The sequence below is a fragment of the Gymnoscopelus microlampas genome (assembly GCF_963454915.1).
Source record: "Gymnoscopelus microlampas genome assembly, chromosome: 23".
NCBI lineage: Eukaryota > Metazoa > Chordata > Actinopteri > Myctophiformes > Myctophidae > Gymnoscopelus > Gymnoscopelus microlampas.
In genome coordinates, this window is record NC_139960.1 from 16,443,406 (window position 1) to 16,460,821 (window position 17,416).

General features: G+C 41.8%; 2 protein-coding genes across 5 annotated transcripts in view; one reads left to right on the plus strand and one right to left on the minus strand.

Moving 5' to 3' along the window:
• Nucleotides 1–17,416, minus strand: part of LOC311039460 (protein O-mannosyl-transferase TMTC2-like) — a 377,431-nt gene that overhangs the window by 125,810 nt on the left and 234,205 nt on the right. The window lies entirely within an intron of this gene.
• prmt8b (protein arginine methyltransferase 8b) overlaps nucleotides 1,140–17,416 on the plus strand; it is a gene marked incomplete at both ends in the record, with an annotated part of 23,074 nt that continues 6,797 nt past the window's right edge. Inside the window, 7 exons of one of the 4 annotated variants that reach the window (XM_084049358.1) lie at nucleotides 1,140–1,226; nucleotides 3,376–3,612; nucleotides 7,501–7,656; nucleotides 9,442–9,505; nucleotides 10,445–10,587; nucleotides 11,980–12,067; nucleotides 15,084–15,199. In XM_084049358.1, coding sequence (XP_083905484.1) covers nucleotides 1,140–1,226; nucleotides 3,376–3,612; nucleotides 7,501–7,656; nucleotides 9,442–9,505; nucleotides 10,445–10,587; nucleotides 11,980–12,067; nucleotides 15,084–15,199 — 891 coding nt within the window. The remainder of the gene's footprint in view (nucleotides 1,227–3,375; nucleotides 3,613–7,500; nucleotides 7,657–9,441; nucleotides 9,506–10,444; nucleotides 10,588–11,979; nucleotides 12,068–15,083; nucleotides 15,200–17,416) is intronic. The other 3 variants (XM_084049359.1, XM_084049360.1, XM_084049361.1) reach the window with 3 other exon arrangements.

The window sequence follows — 17,416 nt, forward strand, 5'->3', positions numbered from 1 at the left end:
ATTATACTTTTACTCCAACACAATTATTTGAAAACATTAGTTACTAGTTACTTTGTAGATTTTGATTATTACAAAACATATATTAACCACTTCAGCCCTATACATTTTGGCCATTTGAAAACAATGCGTCACATGGTGATGCATTCTGAGCTTGTAGATCTGCTATTTTCAAAAGATTGCTATACATTTTGAAAACTTGTGAAATGGGACATTTTGCATAATGAGTATAGCCTACTTTCTACTTTTGGCAGCTAGATTTTGATGAAAATACTTTTGTACTTTTACTCAGGTAAATGTTGATAATACTGGACTTTTACTTGTAACAGAGTAGGCCTATTTCAGCATTGCAGTATTGCTACTTTTACCCCGCCCTCCCCCCCAGGTGGACGTAGCCTATACGTGCACCAGCTTTACCAAAAGGACAGGACACCCTTTCCTGTCATCCATCCCGGGCAGATTTGTATTTCCACTGGCCTTTCTCAGTCAGTTCCTCAGGGCTGTTCTTAAAGATGCGATGGATCGTGGAGCTGCTGTCCATTTACCCACAGTGTGTGTCACTATTGGTCACCTGCGGGGGAGGAAAGAGATCAGAGGTCAACTGTTGCAGAGAGGTGGAAGAAGAACTCAGAGCGTTCTGGTGGAAAGAAGAAGCACGTTTCGTGCGAAAAATTGACTCCAGCAGCGCGCCGTGGAACCCGGAGGATCAGGACCGACCCGGTCCGTCTGGACCGACCGTTTTGATGCTTTTTTTAAATCCCAGGATGGAGTGTTATTTATTACCGGACGTCTCACTTCACCGCGAAAATCCTCAGAATAACTTTTTTGGCAGGTTACCAATAGCCCAAAAATCCTGTAGGATTCTGATATAAATATTAAATAAATATTAAAAATCCTATTAAAAATCCTAGATTTTGGAACAAATCTTATTGGATGTTTTGACTATAGGGAATTGGGAACTGATAACAGCCCCCTAAATGTTTTATTTTAATTTGTTAAATAAAAATGTAAAACAAAAAAACCCGAAGCAATATCTAGGCCAGTGACTTTTTTAAAGTCAGATTAATTTCAAGTGGTATTTAAAACATCTTTATTTCATTTTATTATTTTGTATATATTTTTTCTAAATCTCGTTGCCTCTCATGGGACTGAGGCATTCGTCACGTTGCTTGCTGCTTCGGAGGAAGATGGCGGAGACGGACGGCTCGGAGGTAAGGAACCGAACCATGGTGTGTGTGTGTGTGTGTGTGTGTGTGTGTGTGTGTGTGTGTGTGTGTGTGTGTGTGTGTGTGTGTGTGTGTGTCCTGCAGCCGGCCGGTACCGGCTACCGGCCCGGTCCGGTCCGGTCCGGTGGTATAGCCTAATGAAGATCATGTGACTATGAATGGCACTTTGCCTTTTTCCGAATTATATCTGACGATCCAATTATTACTTCTTTTTCTTTCCTTTTACGATACGCAATTGTTCTGCACGTTTAAATTCTGCTGATGCCGTGTAGGCTACTCATTCAAGCAACGGTCACGTCCAAAATGTCCTTAATATCTGACTATTAAAGATGACCGTGACTTGATAGCCTTCATTCAATTTGTGCAAAATCAGTGAGTGTGTTGGACCGAGGAGCGCTGTCCTTGGTCCTGAAAGCGCTTCTCTGTGCATCTCGATCTTTGAGTTGATTCTACTTAACATCAACGCTGTCTTACCCCAAAAAAGGCACATTTTGACTTTTTGTGACAATTTTGACCAAACGTCAAGATGTGCCTTGAAGCGGGGGGGTCAAAAAAGTCACGATATGACTTTTGGGAAATATATTATTTTTGCAAACATAGGCCAGTGGTTCTCAAACCTTTTCGTGCCAACTGCCAAGGACCCCAATTGATATGTATTTGACCGCAGACCCCCATCTGAAAATGTTTTGAGCCAGGGACCCCCAGAAGATTTGTGTTAAAAAAAAGAGAAGAAGATGTAGCCTACAAGCTTGCAGCGCGGCACGAAGTGATCTTGTACATATGCTATTTTTAAATAGTCACGGTATAACACGGACCCCTCTTTGAGAACCATTCTAGGCTAGCCTACTCTACTCCATTCATTGCACGAGAGCGTCGCTTGCCGAAAGATCTACAAGCGATGCGACTCGTCGCGTCGTATAGCTTGTGGGTTTGTTCTTTTCGGCACAAGCGACAAGTGATTTGTCGGACTACATTTGGATAGAGTTTACTATTAATAGAAGAGCATATTTTGGGCTACTATGCCCCCTCACCCCTCCGCCTCAATTTGCAGCCTACTACTAAGCAATTGCATAATAATCTATATATAGCCCAGCCCATGAATTAACTGATTCATTACAATTATTTTCAGCATCAATCTACAAGATCACATTAAATCACATCGTAATGTGTTGTGAGCTTGCAGATCGGCTGTTTTCATTCATTATTTTTGAAATACTGTTAAACAGTTTTTGATGGGAACCCCCCGAGAACCAATGTTTGCGATTCAAGAAGAGCATCATCATCATTGCTCCATCCATGTCTCTGACTCTCCTGCAGCTCTACGTGCTATAGCAAAAGTGGTTCTCAACTTGTGGGTCGGGACGACCAGGGGGGTCCCCACATGATTTCCCCAGATGACAGTGAAGACTAAGGACTGTTTAGACATTTTTAATACAATATATATATATATATATATATATATATATATATATATATATATATATATATATATATATACAGAGAGAGAGAGAGAGAGAGAGAGAGAGAGAGAGAGAGAGAGAGAGAGAGAGAGATTGCATCTAAAGTAACAACAAACTATACTATAAAAACTGGTCTAACACACTGACCAAAATAGTCAAATAATATAAGGAAGAGGCAAAAATTGTGAAAAAAGCCGATCCATGCTCACAACGCCTTGCAACCTGTGTGAGCTTGTAGATCTGCTATTTTCACAAATTTTATCTGTGGAACAAAGTCAAACAAAATTGAATGCCTCCTACCATTCCAGTGCTTATCAGGGTGGGGGGTCTCCAGTTCAAATATGATTATTTTGGGGGGTCCCCAGTTCAAATATGATTATTTTGGGTGGTCCCCAGTTCAAATATGATTATTTTGGGGGGGTCCCCAATTGAAATTGATTATTTTGGGGGGTCCCCAGTTCAAATATGATTATTTTGGGGGGTCTCCAGTTCAATTACGATTATTCTGGGGGGTCCCCAGTTGAAATTGATTATTTTGGGGGGTCCCCAGTTCAAATATGATTATTTTGGGGGGTCCCCAGTTCAAATATGATTATTTTGAGGGGTCACGGCCTGTGAAAAGGTTATATATAGGTATAACAATTCTTCCGCATCTCTCGCTCTCCCTCCTCTTTCCTCTCTAAAAGCGGCAGCAGCAGCAGTCCACCACTGGCGGCTCTCATCTATCCCGGTCTGCCCAGCCCTCCTCCTTACCTAAACCAGTGCCTACTGCCCACCACGTGCCGCCATGTGCCCCCCACGTGCCTCACGGGGTAGCCCACCACGCCACCTGCCCTGGTCGAGGCAAGATAGCCAAGTTCCTCAGCCCCGAAGAAATGACCTCCAGAGACTACTACTTTGACTCCTACGCGCATTTTGGCATCCACGAGGTACGCATGCTGATTGATTGATTGATTGATTGATTGATTGATTGATTGATTGATTGATTGATTGATTGATTAGGCCTACAGTACAAGAATGTGAGTCTTTAAGAGTTGTAAAAAGCTAAAAGAAGCTTGCACTGGAATCAGACAATCTCCCGTTTACCTGTCTGTACTAACCACTTCCGTTCCTATTCTGGGGCTAACATTTGACAAAATAGCCGATCTGCAAGGTCACAATGCATCGCAATGGCGTTGTGAGCTTGTAGATCAGCAACTATATTTGGTGTAGAGGGGAAAAAGTAGGGGGCCTAAAAAGAGCTCTGGGGCAGTCCGGTCAACAAAGTATATAGAGTGCAATGGCTTTTTGTCAGTTGGTTTGGTTTTAGTCAGTCAAGACTTTCTTAGTTGAGTAGTAGTGTGCTGGCCCGAGATGGCAACTACACTATAGTCCTGGGGCGACTTCATTAGTGCCCGAAACGTCCAGTCAATCCCAAATTTGAATCACATGTCGAGGGTTGTGTACTCAACGAATCCCCAAAAGCATTTCCACTTTGATCCATGACAATGTAAATGGCCTGTAAAATTAGTGGGAGGGGCCTATTTGGTCCCGGCGGCCGCAACCCACGACTCATGGCGGTGCAACCACACTTGCAATTTCCCCAAATTGCATCGTTCTAGTTGTTTCTATGCTTGTTTTCATGCACATCTCTTGTAAACTCTAGACATAACTCATTCATTATTTTTAACACGTATAGTATCATTGTGAAATCCACGTTAGAATGTTCGGTTCCCAACCACAAAAGGCTGATCCACCACATTATTGTATGCAACAAACACTATTTTACTCATCTGTTAAATGACAAATTGTTTTGTCGACTAAATTAGTCGAGTAAGAATTTGTTTAGACGAGGACAGCCCCCATGTGTATTTAAATGTAATGGATTAGCTAAAATAACACGTGAGGTTTTCTGCCACACAACTGTATTAAAAGTACAACCAAATACGCCGGGAATTAGCCCAATATGTCTTAGTGGAACGAATCTGCTCAGTTCAAAGCTTGTTTAATGCTTGACTTTGAGGACATTAAGCTCCTAGCGACACCTTTACGGGTTTTTGGGGTTTTTGGGCCTAAAAGTATGGTAATTGTTCCGACCGGCCCAGTAGGGCCCAGTTAGGGCCAGGCCTTAATTTTCAGGCCCGTGGAGAACTCTTAAAGAGAGAGAGACACAGACAGACAGACAGACTTATATCATTGATATCAATGCTCAAATGCATTGATATCAATGCTCAAATGCATTGATATCATGCTCAAATGCTCTCAGGCAGGAGGCCATTATGTGCCATCACTAGTTGTTGATGTGAGACTGACTGATTTGTATACTTTTGTCTATACTTTTGTCAGATAAAAGTATATTTTCCTAAATCTGGACATGTAAACTATACAGATTATTACTGTGCACATGTACTATATAAGATATAAGACTTTGTGTTTGAGCATAAATATGCATTTTGAGAACCCCAAAATGTCGTTCCTTAGCCCTCCCATCCAAAATTCCCACCAGCCGCCACTGGTCTTTGTTCTTCCAGCCCAGATCAACTGGTGGTCCAGAAAAGCATGTCCCATCTTTACAGAACCAGACCAGAATCAAGCTGAAAAGCTCTACCCCAGTTAATGACCTTGATGATCTGAAGGGGTTAAAACTGGGAAGGGAGGGAAAAAATAAGTTGGGGCATGTTAAATGATGTCCATATTTAGTATGTGGGTCAGGTTTCTGTCTGTGTAACTTCAGACGGGGGTGTGTCTGTCCTCAATAAAACCAGTGAACAGGAAGCGTCAGTGAAAGTAGGATGTGAGGCGGTGCCAGTGGTGAAAGAAGTGCTGACATTTTTTACTTAAGTAAAAGTATCAATACCACAATGTAGAAATACTTTATAATACTGTTACAAGTACAAGTCTGGTGTTCAAAATTTACTTGAGTGAGAGTACAAAAGTATTGGCATCAAAGTATACTTAAAGTACCAAAAGTAAAAGTACTCATCGTGCAGTACAGTATGTCCTATTTCACTAGTTAGTCATGTATAAAAATCTTTTGAAAATAGCAGATCTACAAGCTCACAACACGTCGCTGTGAGCTTGTAGATCGGCTACTTGCAAATAGCCAAAGTATATATAGGGTTGAAGTGGTTAATGTGCAGTATGTTTTGCAATAATGTTCAAAATTAACTAGTAACTAGTTAGTTCAAAAGTAACTAGTAACTAAAGTTTTCAAATAATTGTAGTGGAGTAAAAGTACAATATTTGTCTCTGAGGTGTACAGTAGTGGAGTAGAAGTAAAAGTGTTGAAAATTGAAAATACTCCAGTATAGTAAAAAAAAAAATACTTCAAAATTGTGCTTAAGTACAAGTACTTGAGTACATGGACTTAGTTACTTTACACCACTGGGCGGTTCACAGGGAGATGGGTGCCACCAGGTCTCAGAGGCCCTCATGTTAAAGACACTTCTATTTTGAGAGGTTTTGCTAACGTTTGCAGAGGCCTTTGGCCTAAATACTGCCTCTTATATAGTCCCTCTCTTCCATACGTACCTCAAAGGACGACTTCACCCATTTTCAACCTATATTCATATAATAGGCTCTATGCACAGCAGCCATATTGGGAATGAATTGGGCCCCTTCCTTACTTCCTTCACAGGTGTTACCAATAATACTAATTATGGCTCTGTTCCATTTAGTGTGGCATAGTGGTTGTCTGTTTTCAAGGACCCCCATAACTCTGAGAGTGTACAAATGGAACAAAATGGACCCTTACGGGTCCATTTGGTTCCATTTGTACGCTCTCAGAGTTACACCCCCACCATAAGGGGCCATTTGGGAACCAAAATGAAGTGTTTCTAGTGAGCCAACATGCACGATATCAGCACCCTGACCAGAATGGAACAGAGCCTTCATTAGTGTCATTGGTAACACCTGTGAAGGAAGTAAGATGAGGCCCAATTTCTTTCCAATATGGCTGCTGTGCATAGAGCCTATTGGTCCTCACTAATGCTCATTATAATATGGTACCATACATGATTTAGAGCAGGCAGTTGTCAGACTTCTTTGTGCCAAGGACCCCCAAATTGATATATATTGGGCCACGGACCCCCATCTGAATTTCTTTTTGTGCCAGGGACCCGATATTCTTTAAAACTTTTCAAAATGAGCAGATGTACAGTACAAGCTCGCAACACGAAGTGAGCTTGTAGATCTGCATTTCGCCAAACGTGGGTCCCCACTCCAGAATAGGGACACACTTCTTTGACAATGTTATATTTTCAACTGACAAATGTACCTGGCATGGAATGTAGTCACATGCTGAGATATACAAGTCATCACAATGTGTATTATGCTCTGGTATATGGATTACGCAACGCAGCTTAAAGGAGTATAGTTCACCCCAAACATTGCTTATTGTTTAATCAATTACACACCCCCATGAAGCCTTGAAGTCATGGAGATTTTTTTGTTTTTTGTCGCATTCCTAAGGCAATAATTTGATGACCGGGTCATCGGTCAATAGGAGACACTAGGAGATTCTTCTGAGTCTTCTACCGGAGAATCCGCCGGTCAAAAACATGCGACAAAACCCCAAAAAAATCTCCATGAATTCAAGGCTTCATGGGGTGTGTAATTGATAGAAAATACGTTTTTTGGGTGAACTTCTCCTTTAAATTCACTGTCGCTGCAGTAGAAGCAGCTATTCTGACTGACATTTCTGATTCTCACACACACACACACACACACACACACACACACACACGCACACGCACACGCACACGCACACGCACACGCACACGCACACACACGCACACGCACACACGCACATACACACACGCATGCACGCACACACGCAGGAGATGTTAAAGGACGAGGTGCGGACGCTGACCTACCGGAACGCCATGTACCACAACAAGCACGTGTTCAAGGACAAGATCGTCCTGGACGTGGGCAGCGGCACTGGCATTCTGTCCATGTTCGCCGCCAACGCCGGCGCCAAGCACGTGTACGGGGTGAGAGCCTGTCCCGAAGACACACAGAATGACACTCAGAACACAGTCCCACACACACATACATGTACGCAGGCAGTGGTGGAAAAAGCACTCAAATGTTTTACTTAAGTAAAAGTATCAATACTGCAATGTAGAAGTACAAGTAAAAGTCCGGAATTAAAAATGTACTTGAGTAAAAGTACAAAAGTATTGGTATCAAAATGTACTTAAAGTATCAAAAGTAAAAGTACTAAATTGTTTGAAAATAGCCGATCGACAAGCTCACAACGCGTCGCGATGCGATGCAATGTGAGCTTGTAGATCGGCTATTTTCAAACAGCCTAGGTATAAAATAGGGCTAAAGTGGTTGATGTATGTTTTATAACATAATAATTTATATTGCAAAGTAACTAGTTACAAAAGTTACTATCGTGACGCATTGTGAGCTTGTAGATCGTCTATTTTCAAATGGCCGAAATACGCCCACATTCCTGCATGATTTATAGGCTGTTATGCTTATAGGCAGGAAATGTTATTGAATTAGTAATCAAAACAGACATTACAGCAGCATCCGGGATGAGAGGAGGGGACGTTTGGAAAGAGGAGTACAGTTTGATTAAATGTGACCTTCGTGTGAAGGTTATGTGTCTAGGGTGTCACATACCGTTCCTTGTATGGAACGCATCACACTGCGACGCGTTTTGAGCTTGTAGATCGGCTGTTTTTGCTACTTTTGTGTGACATAGAATGTCACAAACGTAAGGGCATTAATTACGAAAAAAGTTAAAATACGGAAATAAGAGGTTTCTGTACAGTTTATGCAATGTGGCCCTCTGGAGTGAGTGTGGAAAAATAGTGGCCCTCTCCATCATTAAAGTTGCCCACCCCTGCTCTCAACAATTTAGTCGTTATGCCAATTGATGCCTCCCAACACACATTTCTGTGTTGTCACTGCTGTTGTATCCGGACTCACCTGCCAGTGAGGAGGCAAGTTGTTTTGATTGATTAAATAATTTATTAGGCATCAATGCAAACAGCACTTAGTCTAAAAGGATCACACAAAAAAAAAGTCCAGTGGACTTGTTTCCTTTGAGGTCCTATATATTCAAGTTCCAAACTGACTAGTGTGACCTGGTCTAGGTTTTTGGTGTCCACTCTTGTTACCGCCCGCCTGGTGACGCAAAGTTCTACCCAGACTAGATCAGAAAACAGCAAAAGGAGTTGGTCCCTGCATGTCTACCAAAAGGCAGTGGTGGAAAAAGCACTCCGATATTTTACTCAAGCAAAAGTATCAATTATACTGCAACGTACAAATACCCTGTTAGAAGTAAAAGTCAGAAATTCAAAATTTACCTGAGTAAAAGTAAAAGAGTATTGGTATCAAAATGTACTTAAAGTACCAAAAGTAAAAGTACTTTATACTATTACATTATGCTGAAGGTCCCAATTCACAAGTTTTCAAATGTATAAAAACCTTTGAAAATAGCAGATCTACAAGCTCACAACGCGTCGCAAAGCGGCGCGTTGTAAGCTTGTAGATCGGCTATTTTCAAATGGGCGAAATGTATATAGGTCTGAAGTGGCTTTGTAATAATAGTCAAAATCTACAAAGTAACTAGTAACTAAAGTGTTCAAATAATTGTAGTGGAGTACAAGTACAATATTTGCCTCTGCGATGTAGAAGTAAAAGTACTGAAAATTGGCAATACTCCAGTAAAGTGAAAATACCTTTAAAAAAAAATACAGTACTTGTACTTGTACTACTCGAGTACATGTACTCATTGCTGTGTATCCTTGTGTCTGCAGATCGAATGTTCAAGCATATCTGAATATTCAGAAAAGATTATCAAGTCTAATCACCTTCACAATGGTAAGTGGCATGCATTCCATCATCATCAACCCATCTGTCTACCTATTTCTGTCTGTCTAGTCCAGTGGATTCCAAACCTTTTAGCTCGAGACCAAAAAAAAAAGAAATGTTATGTCTGCCCCGGGACCCAAACTAGTGAAAATAGCCGATCTATAGCTTGTAGATCTTCTATTTTCTCTATAGTTCTTAAAAGTAGTTTTTTTTTTAAACATTTTTTCTTTTACGGAATTTCTTAGATTTGTTTCTCATGAGATTATTCTATGTTTGAATTTGGTTTTTTAATCATGAGCATTTGGGATTTTTTTAAGGGAAATGTAAAAAAGAAAGAAAAAAGTATTAAACCAATTAAACCATAAAGGGCTGTATTCCTGCGACCCATAAAAATTTGCCCGCGACCCGCAAATGGGTCCCGACTCACTGTTTGGGAAACAGTGGTGTAGTCTGTTTGTGCATGAAAAAAAATCTGCATATCATTTCTACCATCGAGGTCACACCGCCATCATTATCTGTCACAGCTTGAATGGCAACTAGTTACCCAAAGCCAAATAAGTATAATATCTGCCATCGATCAAAATTTGCTCAGTGTTCAGTGACTGCCTCGATCTTCACAGATGGTGTGCCGTGGATATTTCTGATTAGCATTGTGATTGGTTTGGCTTTGGACTGACCCGGCTCATCACACTGTGTGTGTGTGTGTGTGTGTGTGTGTGTGTGTGCGTCTGCACGTGTGGCTTTACCAATTCAGACCGGTGTAACCGCTTTATCCATATTTTAGACTTTGGCTATCAGGGATAATACGAGCTCACAAAGTGACGCGCATGCTATGAGCTTGTAGATCTGCTAATAATTTTGGGGGTCCTTGACATGAAAAATTTTGAGAACCACTGACTTGTCCTTATGTCCATGTCTGTCTGTCCCCCCCTCTCCTGCTCCCTCCAGTCATTACCGTCTTCAAAGGCAAGGTGGAGGAGGTGGAGCTTCCTGTGGAGCAGGTGGACATCATCATCTCTGAGTGGATGGGCTACTGTCTGTTCTACGAGTCCATGCTGAGCACCGTCATCTTCGCCAGGGACAAGTGGCTGGTACGATGGAGGGGGAGGGGCTTAGGGACAAGTGGCTGGTACGATAGAGGGGGAGGGGCTTAGGGACAAGTGGCTGGTACGATGGAGGGGGAGGGGCTTAGGGACAAGTGGCTGGTACGATGGAGGGGGAGGGGCTTGGGGACAAGTGGCTGGTACGATGGAGGGGGAGGGGCTTAGGGACAAGTGGCTGGTAAGATGGAGGGGGAGGGGCTTAGGGACAAGTGGCTGGTACGATGGAGGGGGAGGGGCTTAGGGACAAGTGGCTGGTACGATGGAGGGGGAGGGGCTTAGGGACAAGTGGCTGGCACGATGGAGAGGGAGGGGCTTAGGGACAAGTGGCTGGTACAATGGGTGGAGTGACAGGGGGCAGGGACGAGTGGAGTGGGGGCACTCTAGACCGGTGGTTCTCAAAGTGGGGTCTGGGGACCCCCAGGGGTCCTTGGAGGGGTCCCAGGGGGTCCCCAGCAAAAACAAGCTCAGTAGATCAGTCACTGGTATTTTTGAAAAATCTTGAAATCTTGAAAAAAAATGTAACAGAAATTTTCTCTTCGGTCGGTCCCTGGCACAAAACATTTTGGGGGTCTCTGGTCAGATATATATGAATTTGGGGTCATTGACGTGAAAAAGTTTGAGAACTACTGCTCTAGACTTTAGAGAGCTAGGGGATGTAAATGCATGCGTGTGTGTGTGTGCGTGTGCGTGTGCGTGTGCGTGTGCGTGTGTGTGTGTGTGTGTGTGTACTTGCGTGCGCGCTCGCGTGTGGCCCAGATGTTGCGGTCACACACACACACACACACACACACACACACACACACACACACACACACACACACACACACACACACACACACACACACACACACACACACACACACACACACACACACACACACACACACACACACACACACACACACACACCTAACTCATGCTGCTGCAGAATGCTGTTGTCGCCCGAGGGTCTTTTAAACTGGGTAATTGTGGTTTTACATTACATGCCAGGTGTGAAGACAATGACCAGGATAGATTTCTGTTGCGCGTGTCAGTGTGTGTGTGTGTGTGTGTGTGTGTGTGTGTGTGTGTGTGTGTGTGTGTGCGTAGGAGGTGTGTGGGAGGTGTGCGACTCGCAAGAGAGTGTGCTAGAGTTTGCAGTATGTATGTACATCGTGTAAATGCGAGTGTGGTTTTGTGGAGTGGTGCACAGCAAGTGCACGTGTTTGTGAGAGAGAGAGTAGGCTGTGTGTGTGCGTGTACATCATGTGGAGTGGTGCACAGCAAGTGCACGTGTTTGTGAGAGAGAGAGTAGGCTGTGTGTGTGCGTGTACATCATGTACAGTATTAACGTCAACTCTCTCTCTCTCTCTCTCTCTCTCTCTCTCTCTCTCTCTTTAGAAACCAGGCGGTCTGATGTTTCCTGACAGGGCGGCTCTGTACGTTGCAGCCATAGAGGACAGACAGTACAAAGACTTCAAAATACACTGTAAGAAACATTTTCATGTGCTCACCATGGCAAGGGTTCCCAAACCTTTTTCAGGCTGTGACCCCCCAAAATAATCATATTTGAACTGGGGACCCCTCCACCCTAACAAGTACTTGGAATTGTACATTTAGTTTGACTCAGTTCCACAGATAAATATTGTGAAAATAGCTACAAGCTCGCAGTGCGAGGCGCTGTGAGCTTGTAGATTGGCTATTTTCACAATGTTTACCTCTTTCCTATGTAATATTACGCAGATCCCCTGTATACACTTATACTGTACTTTGGTTTGTTTACAGTTCTGTGAGAAGACAATGTTGTACATTAAGCTAATCCTCTGGGGACCCCCCAAAATCATTTGGGGACCCCCCTGGGGGTCTAGACCCCCAGTTGGGGACCACTGCTCTATGGGACATGGTGCATTAATGCCAAAAAGGAGGAGTCCTAATTATGCCAAAATATCTACTCTACATTCAGAACTCATCCTTTATGGATGGAGTGGAGGCGAGGTAGAGATAAACAAAACAGAGGGAAAAAAATAACTGTATTTCATCAACATCTCTAATGAAATGAGCCTGAAAAGGATGAGCCATTTGTTGGCTCATCCTTTTACGTGCTCGTCGATTGATGAATAAAACTAAGGGCAACGCTTTCCCCAGCTTTATACTGAGAAGAATGCCCTCCCCCCATCTGACAAACTTCACTGACAGTGGTCTCCACTTGCTTAATTAGTTTGTTTTCCAGTTCAGGTAAAAAAAAAATAAGACAGCTGCCCTCCTAGTACACCATGGTGTAAGCAACACAGCTGCAGTTAATCTAATTAATGAAGGGTTTGTACACTTGCACTTAATTAGAGCTGGTGAAAACTATGGATGTGTGTGTTAAACATTTCAGGTACCTATAATAATGTATTGAAAAGACTATGACAAATCAACAGAGATTTGAGAGAGAGAGAGAGAGAGAGAGAGAGAGAGAGAGTGAGAGAGAGAGAGAGAGAGAGAGAGAGAGAGAGAGAGAGAGAGAGAGAGAGAGAGAGAGAGAGAGAGAGAGAGAGAGAGAGAGAGAGAGAGAGGTGTTTTCAACCCAATGCCGAGGAGGGATACCCAATGAAAGGCTGCCAGGTTTGGAGGTGGAGGTGGAGGAAGTCTATTTCAGGAGGCAGCAGACAGACACACAAACACACACACACACACACACACACACACACACACACACACACACACACACACACACACACACACACACACACACACACACACACACACACACACAGGCGCGTGAGCACACAAACGCACGCTCGCTCGCACAGTAGTGGAAGAGTGTGCAAGTTTGTGTATAACATTGGCTATTTGAAAATAGCAGATCTAAAACCTCACGACGCGCATGTTTTATACAAGTTTAAATAGGGCTGAAGTGGTTGATGTATATTTTGTAATAATATTCTAAATCTGCAAAGGAACTAGTAACTAAAGTTGTCAAATAATTGTAGTGGAGCAAAAAGTGCCATATTTGCCTCTGAGATGTGGAGTAGAAGTAAAAGTATAAAAAATATAATACAGTAAAGTAAAAATGCCTCAAAATTGTACTTATACTTGAGTATGTGTACTTAGTTACTTTCCACCACTGCTTGCACACACACGCAGTCACACACACACACACACGCAGTCACACACACACACACACACACACACACACACACACACACACACACACACACACACACACAGAGAGAGGGAGAGCGATTCGTCTTGGCAGAAGGTTTAAGATCTCAGCTATCACGCTTGGCAACCAACAGGGAGAGGAGACAGAACCCTGCAGTGTGAAAAGACTCCAAACTGAATTCTCCACTAGAGAAATGGAAAAGATTCAGGTTGGGGTTATACGGTTAGGATTCCACATTTAGAGGTTAGGTTTATGGGTTAGGGTGGAGTTATGCCTGATTTAAACTTGGTTGCGCATTGGCGCTTGCACCATTAAATAGCCGTATTAGCCGATCTATACGTTCACAACGCAAACTTGCGTGTGAAGTTGTGCTGTGGGCGCAACACCGCCATACAACTATGTACAAGTCAGGTTTGTAGGGTTAATGTAATCAAATTGTATAAAATAAATAAATCACTAGTTCAAAGTTCAGTTCACACATTTTAAAATGAACTAGTTCAGTTCATAGTTCATCATTCAAAATGTTTAACTAAAGTTCATGGTTCCAAAAATGAACTATTATAGTTTTGTTTTGTTTTTTTCAAAACGTTCCTGCAAGCTATTATTTGCCAAAATTATTGCCACAGCCCATATACAACCACAGACAGCAATTATTTTATCCGTTTTAACACTGAAACTACAGTATGTGTCAGATTATTACTAATACTATTATACTATTAGTATTACTAATATTTTATATATATATATGTATATATATTTAAAAAAGTGGGCTCCGGGGACCCCCAGGGGTCCTTGGCGTGGTACCAGGGGGTTCCCAGCTAAATAAGTTAATGTAGCGTCACAATCATTTTAACCACTTTAACCACTTTAACCACTTTAACCAAAAAGAGACGATATACAAGCTCATAGCATGAGTGCCGCGCTATGAGCTTGTAGATCTGCTTTCTTTTTTTTTATCGTGAACACAAATATTTGAATATTTAAACTTTTTAAAGCCAACATTTGTAACTCAAATCTTTGCTTCTGGGGGTCCCTGGAACTAAATATTTTGAGATGGGGGTCTGCGGCCAAATACATATAATCTTTGTTGTTTAGTTGCTAGTGGTGCTCAAACATTTTCCATATCAAGGACCAACAAATTTATATGTATTTGTCCTTTTATCCACGATTGATGTCTGCCGTGTCTGACAAGTCAACTGTATTGTATGTAACAATGTTCTGCCGTCTATAGGCACTTTGTAACTGGCTGTTTTCCTATTGTCTGACTGCACTGGCAGTGTTGTTATGTCCTTTGTACAAGGCATTATGTACTTCTGTTTATGTGGGACATAAATAAATATTTCAAATGTGTTCACAGGGTGGGAGAACGTGTACGGCTTTGACATGAGCTGCATTCGCAATGTAGCCATCAAAGAACCCCTGGTGGACGTGGTTGACCCCAAGCAGGTGGTTACCAACTCCTGCCTAATAAAGGTGAGTGTGTGTGTGTGTGTGTGTGTGTGTGTGTGTGTGTGTGTGTGTGTGTGTGTGTGTGTGTGTGTGTGTGTGCGTGTTTAAAACCACTTAAGCCCTATAACGAATAGTGGAAATAAACGATCAACAAACTCACAAAAGCGACAAAAACTGATATTTTCGCTATTTTTGTAAACTTCCTTAAGCCTCTTTAGTTTTGAAACTCGAGAAAAATGGACCCAAATGACCTGTGTTTTACCAAAGATTTTTTATTTTAAAGATACGCAATCTCCGGTTTACTTCCCGTTTCTGCGTGACGTAGGTGGACACCTTTTTAGGAGACAGGAAGCAAGTTGGAGTCTATTGATTCCAATGGAAGAGTCAACGTGAACACAGCTTCTGAACCATTCCTTAGCTCCATGGATACTGAACTAAATATTGGACCCAATCATCACAAGCCACACAATATGTACAAGATTTCATACTAAAATGGCTTTTTTTAGAGACACAAATTAGGAGAAAATCTACTTTGTTATCGACCTTTCTCTATCCCATCAACACACTCTCGCGAGATTTGGGAAGATATCTGAAGAGTCCATCTGCAGTCTGACGGACGAGACATAGAGGGCTCTGTCCCTTATTTTTTAACTCTATGCTCTGTCCCTATAAAATGTTCTAAAAACTGATTAACTGAGATTATATATGTGAATATAGTACGTGAAAATCATTATGGACATATTACAAATTAAATAAAATGTGTGTTCCAATGCTCAATAATATAATGTTCCATTATTAACTGTCTTGGTTGATGGGGTATGATTTGGGAATCATAACATTTTGCTAAACATAACATTCATGCTAATTTTCTAAACATACTATGGTCTATAGTGGTAAAATATATACCTTATAAATAAGGGCCTTTTATTTATAAGGTATATATAATATTCTATATATATATATATTTATAATTATAGTTATATATCTCTATGGTTAACATTGAGCAGAAACAGGAGCACATCTAGCATAAGACTGAATAATGTGTGTTTGTAGTGGGAATTTCATAGGTTTCTTAAAAGCATATTTGCCAATAACAGTTTGCTTTCAAACATGTAAAGCATTTATTTTCTTTAATGAAGAAAATACACAAATACACATTCATATGACGTTGTCAGCCAGGGGGAGGGTGGTGGGGTGTTCGGGGGAGAAGACAACCATGCCTACTTAGGAGACCATTTGTAGGATTTGTGTACCACTTCGCCTCTAGTGGATCCAATGGAGAATGCATATCTTCTATATTAACAATCTTTGGTTTTACTGTGCAGGCACTCTGTCCTTACACAGACATATTAAAATACTAAAAATAGTGTGTGATATTAATCAACCAGCCAGCCTCTATCTCTGCACTGTCTGTTGAGCCCATTCATTGTCCAAATAATAAAAGTCTCATCTGGTCTCTGGGCCAGTAGCCTTATCTCTAGGTCGCCTGTCTTTCATCTCAGAAATCTGCATAATAGGACGACCGCGGCCTCTCGCTACTTCTTTCAATATCTTTGTTTCTTTACTGTCATTGCTTTTTTTTCTCCACACCTCATATTCTTCCATTTCTATACAAATGTATTGTGCTATTATGAGTTTGCCGCTGCTGCTTCATTGTTCTATGTATTCGCCGCCTCTGTCATATCCATTTTATGTTAATTTCCACTTCTTCATCACCCTTTTACTCATATCCGTCTCTCTCTCTCTCTCTCTCTCTCTCTCTCTCTCTCTCTCTCTCTCTCTCTCTCTCTCTCTCTCTCTCTCTCTCTCTCTCTCTCGCCTCAGTGATGTGTGTGAATAGGTTTTTAGCACTTTGAAGTGATTCTGAAATGTCACACACATTGAGTCACTGCTGGAAATCAATGGGCCTCTCCTCCATCTCAATAGACTTCGTCCTGATTTGAAAGCTGTGTTGTTGTCCTTTTCTCTTTATTTCTTTTTTTTTGGTAGGGGTTGCCTTAGTTCTAAGGCATTGGTTTACGTCTGACTAGGCTGTCTATTGCTGTGCCAAGTCACCATCCGTAGTGTTGTTTGTAAAAATGTATCAAAAGCCTGGACCAGGCACATAGGTTGCATATTAGCTTCTTGCCAGAAAACAGATGCAATGCATTTATGAATTCATGAAAAGAATTCACATGCATTCATGTTTTTTAACATGTAACAATGTATATTTGTATTGTCCCTGACAAAAAAACAAACCCA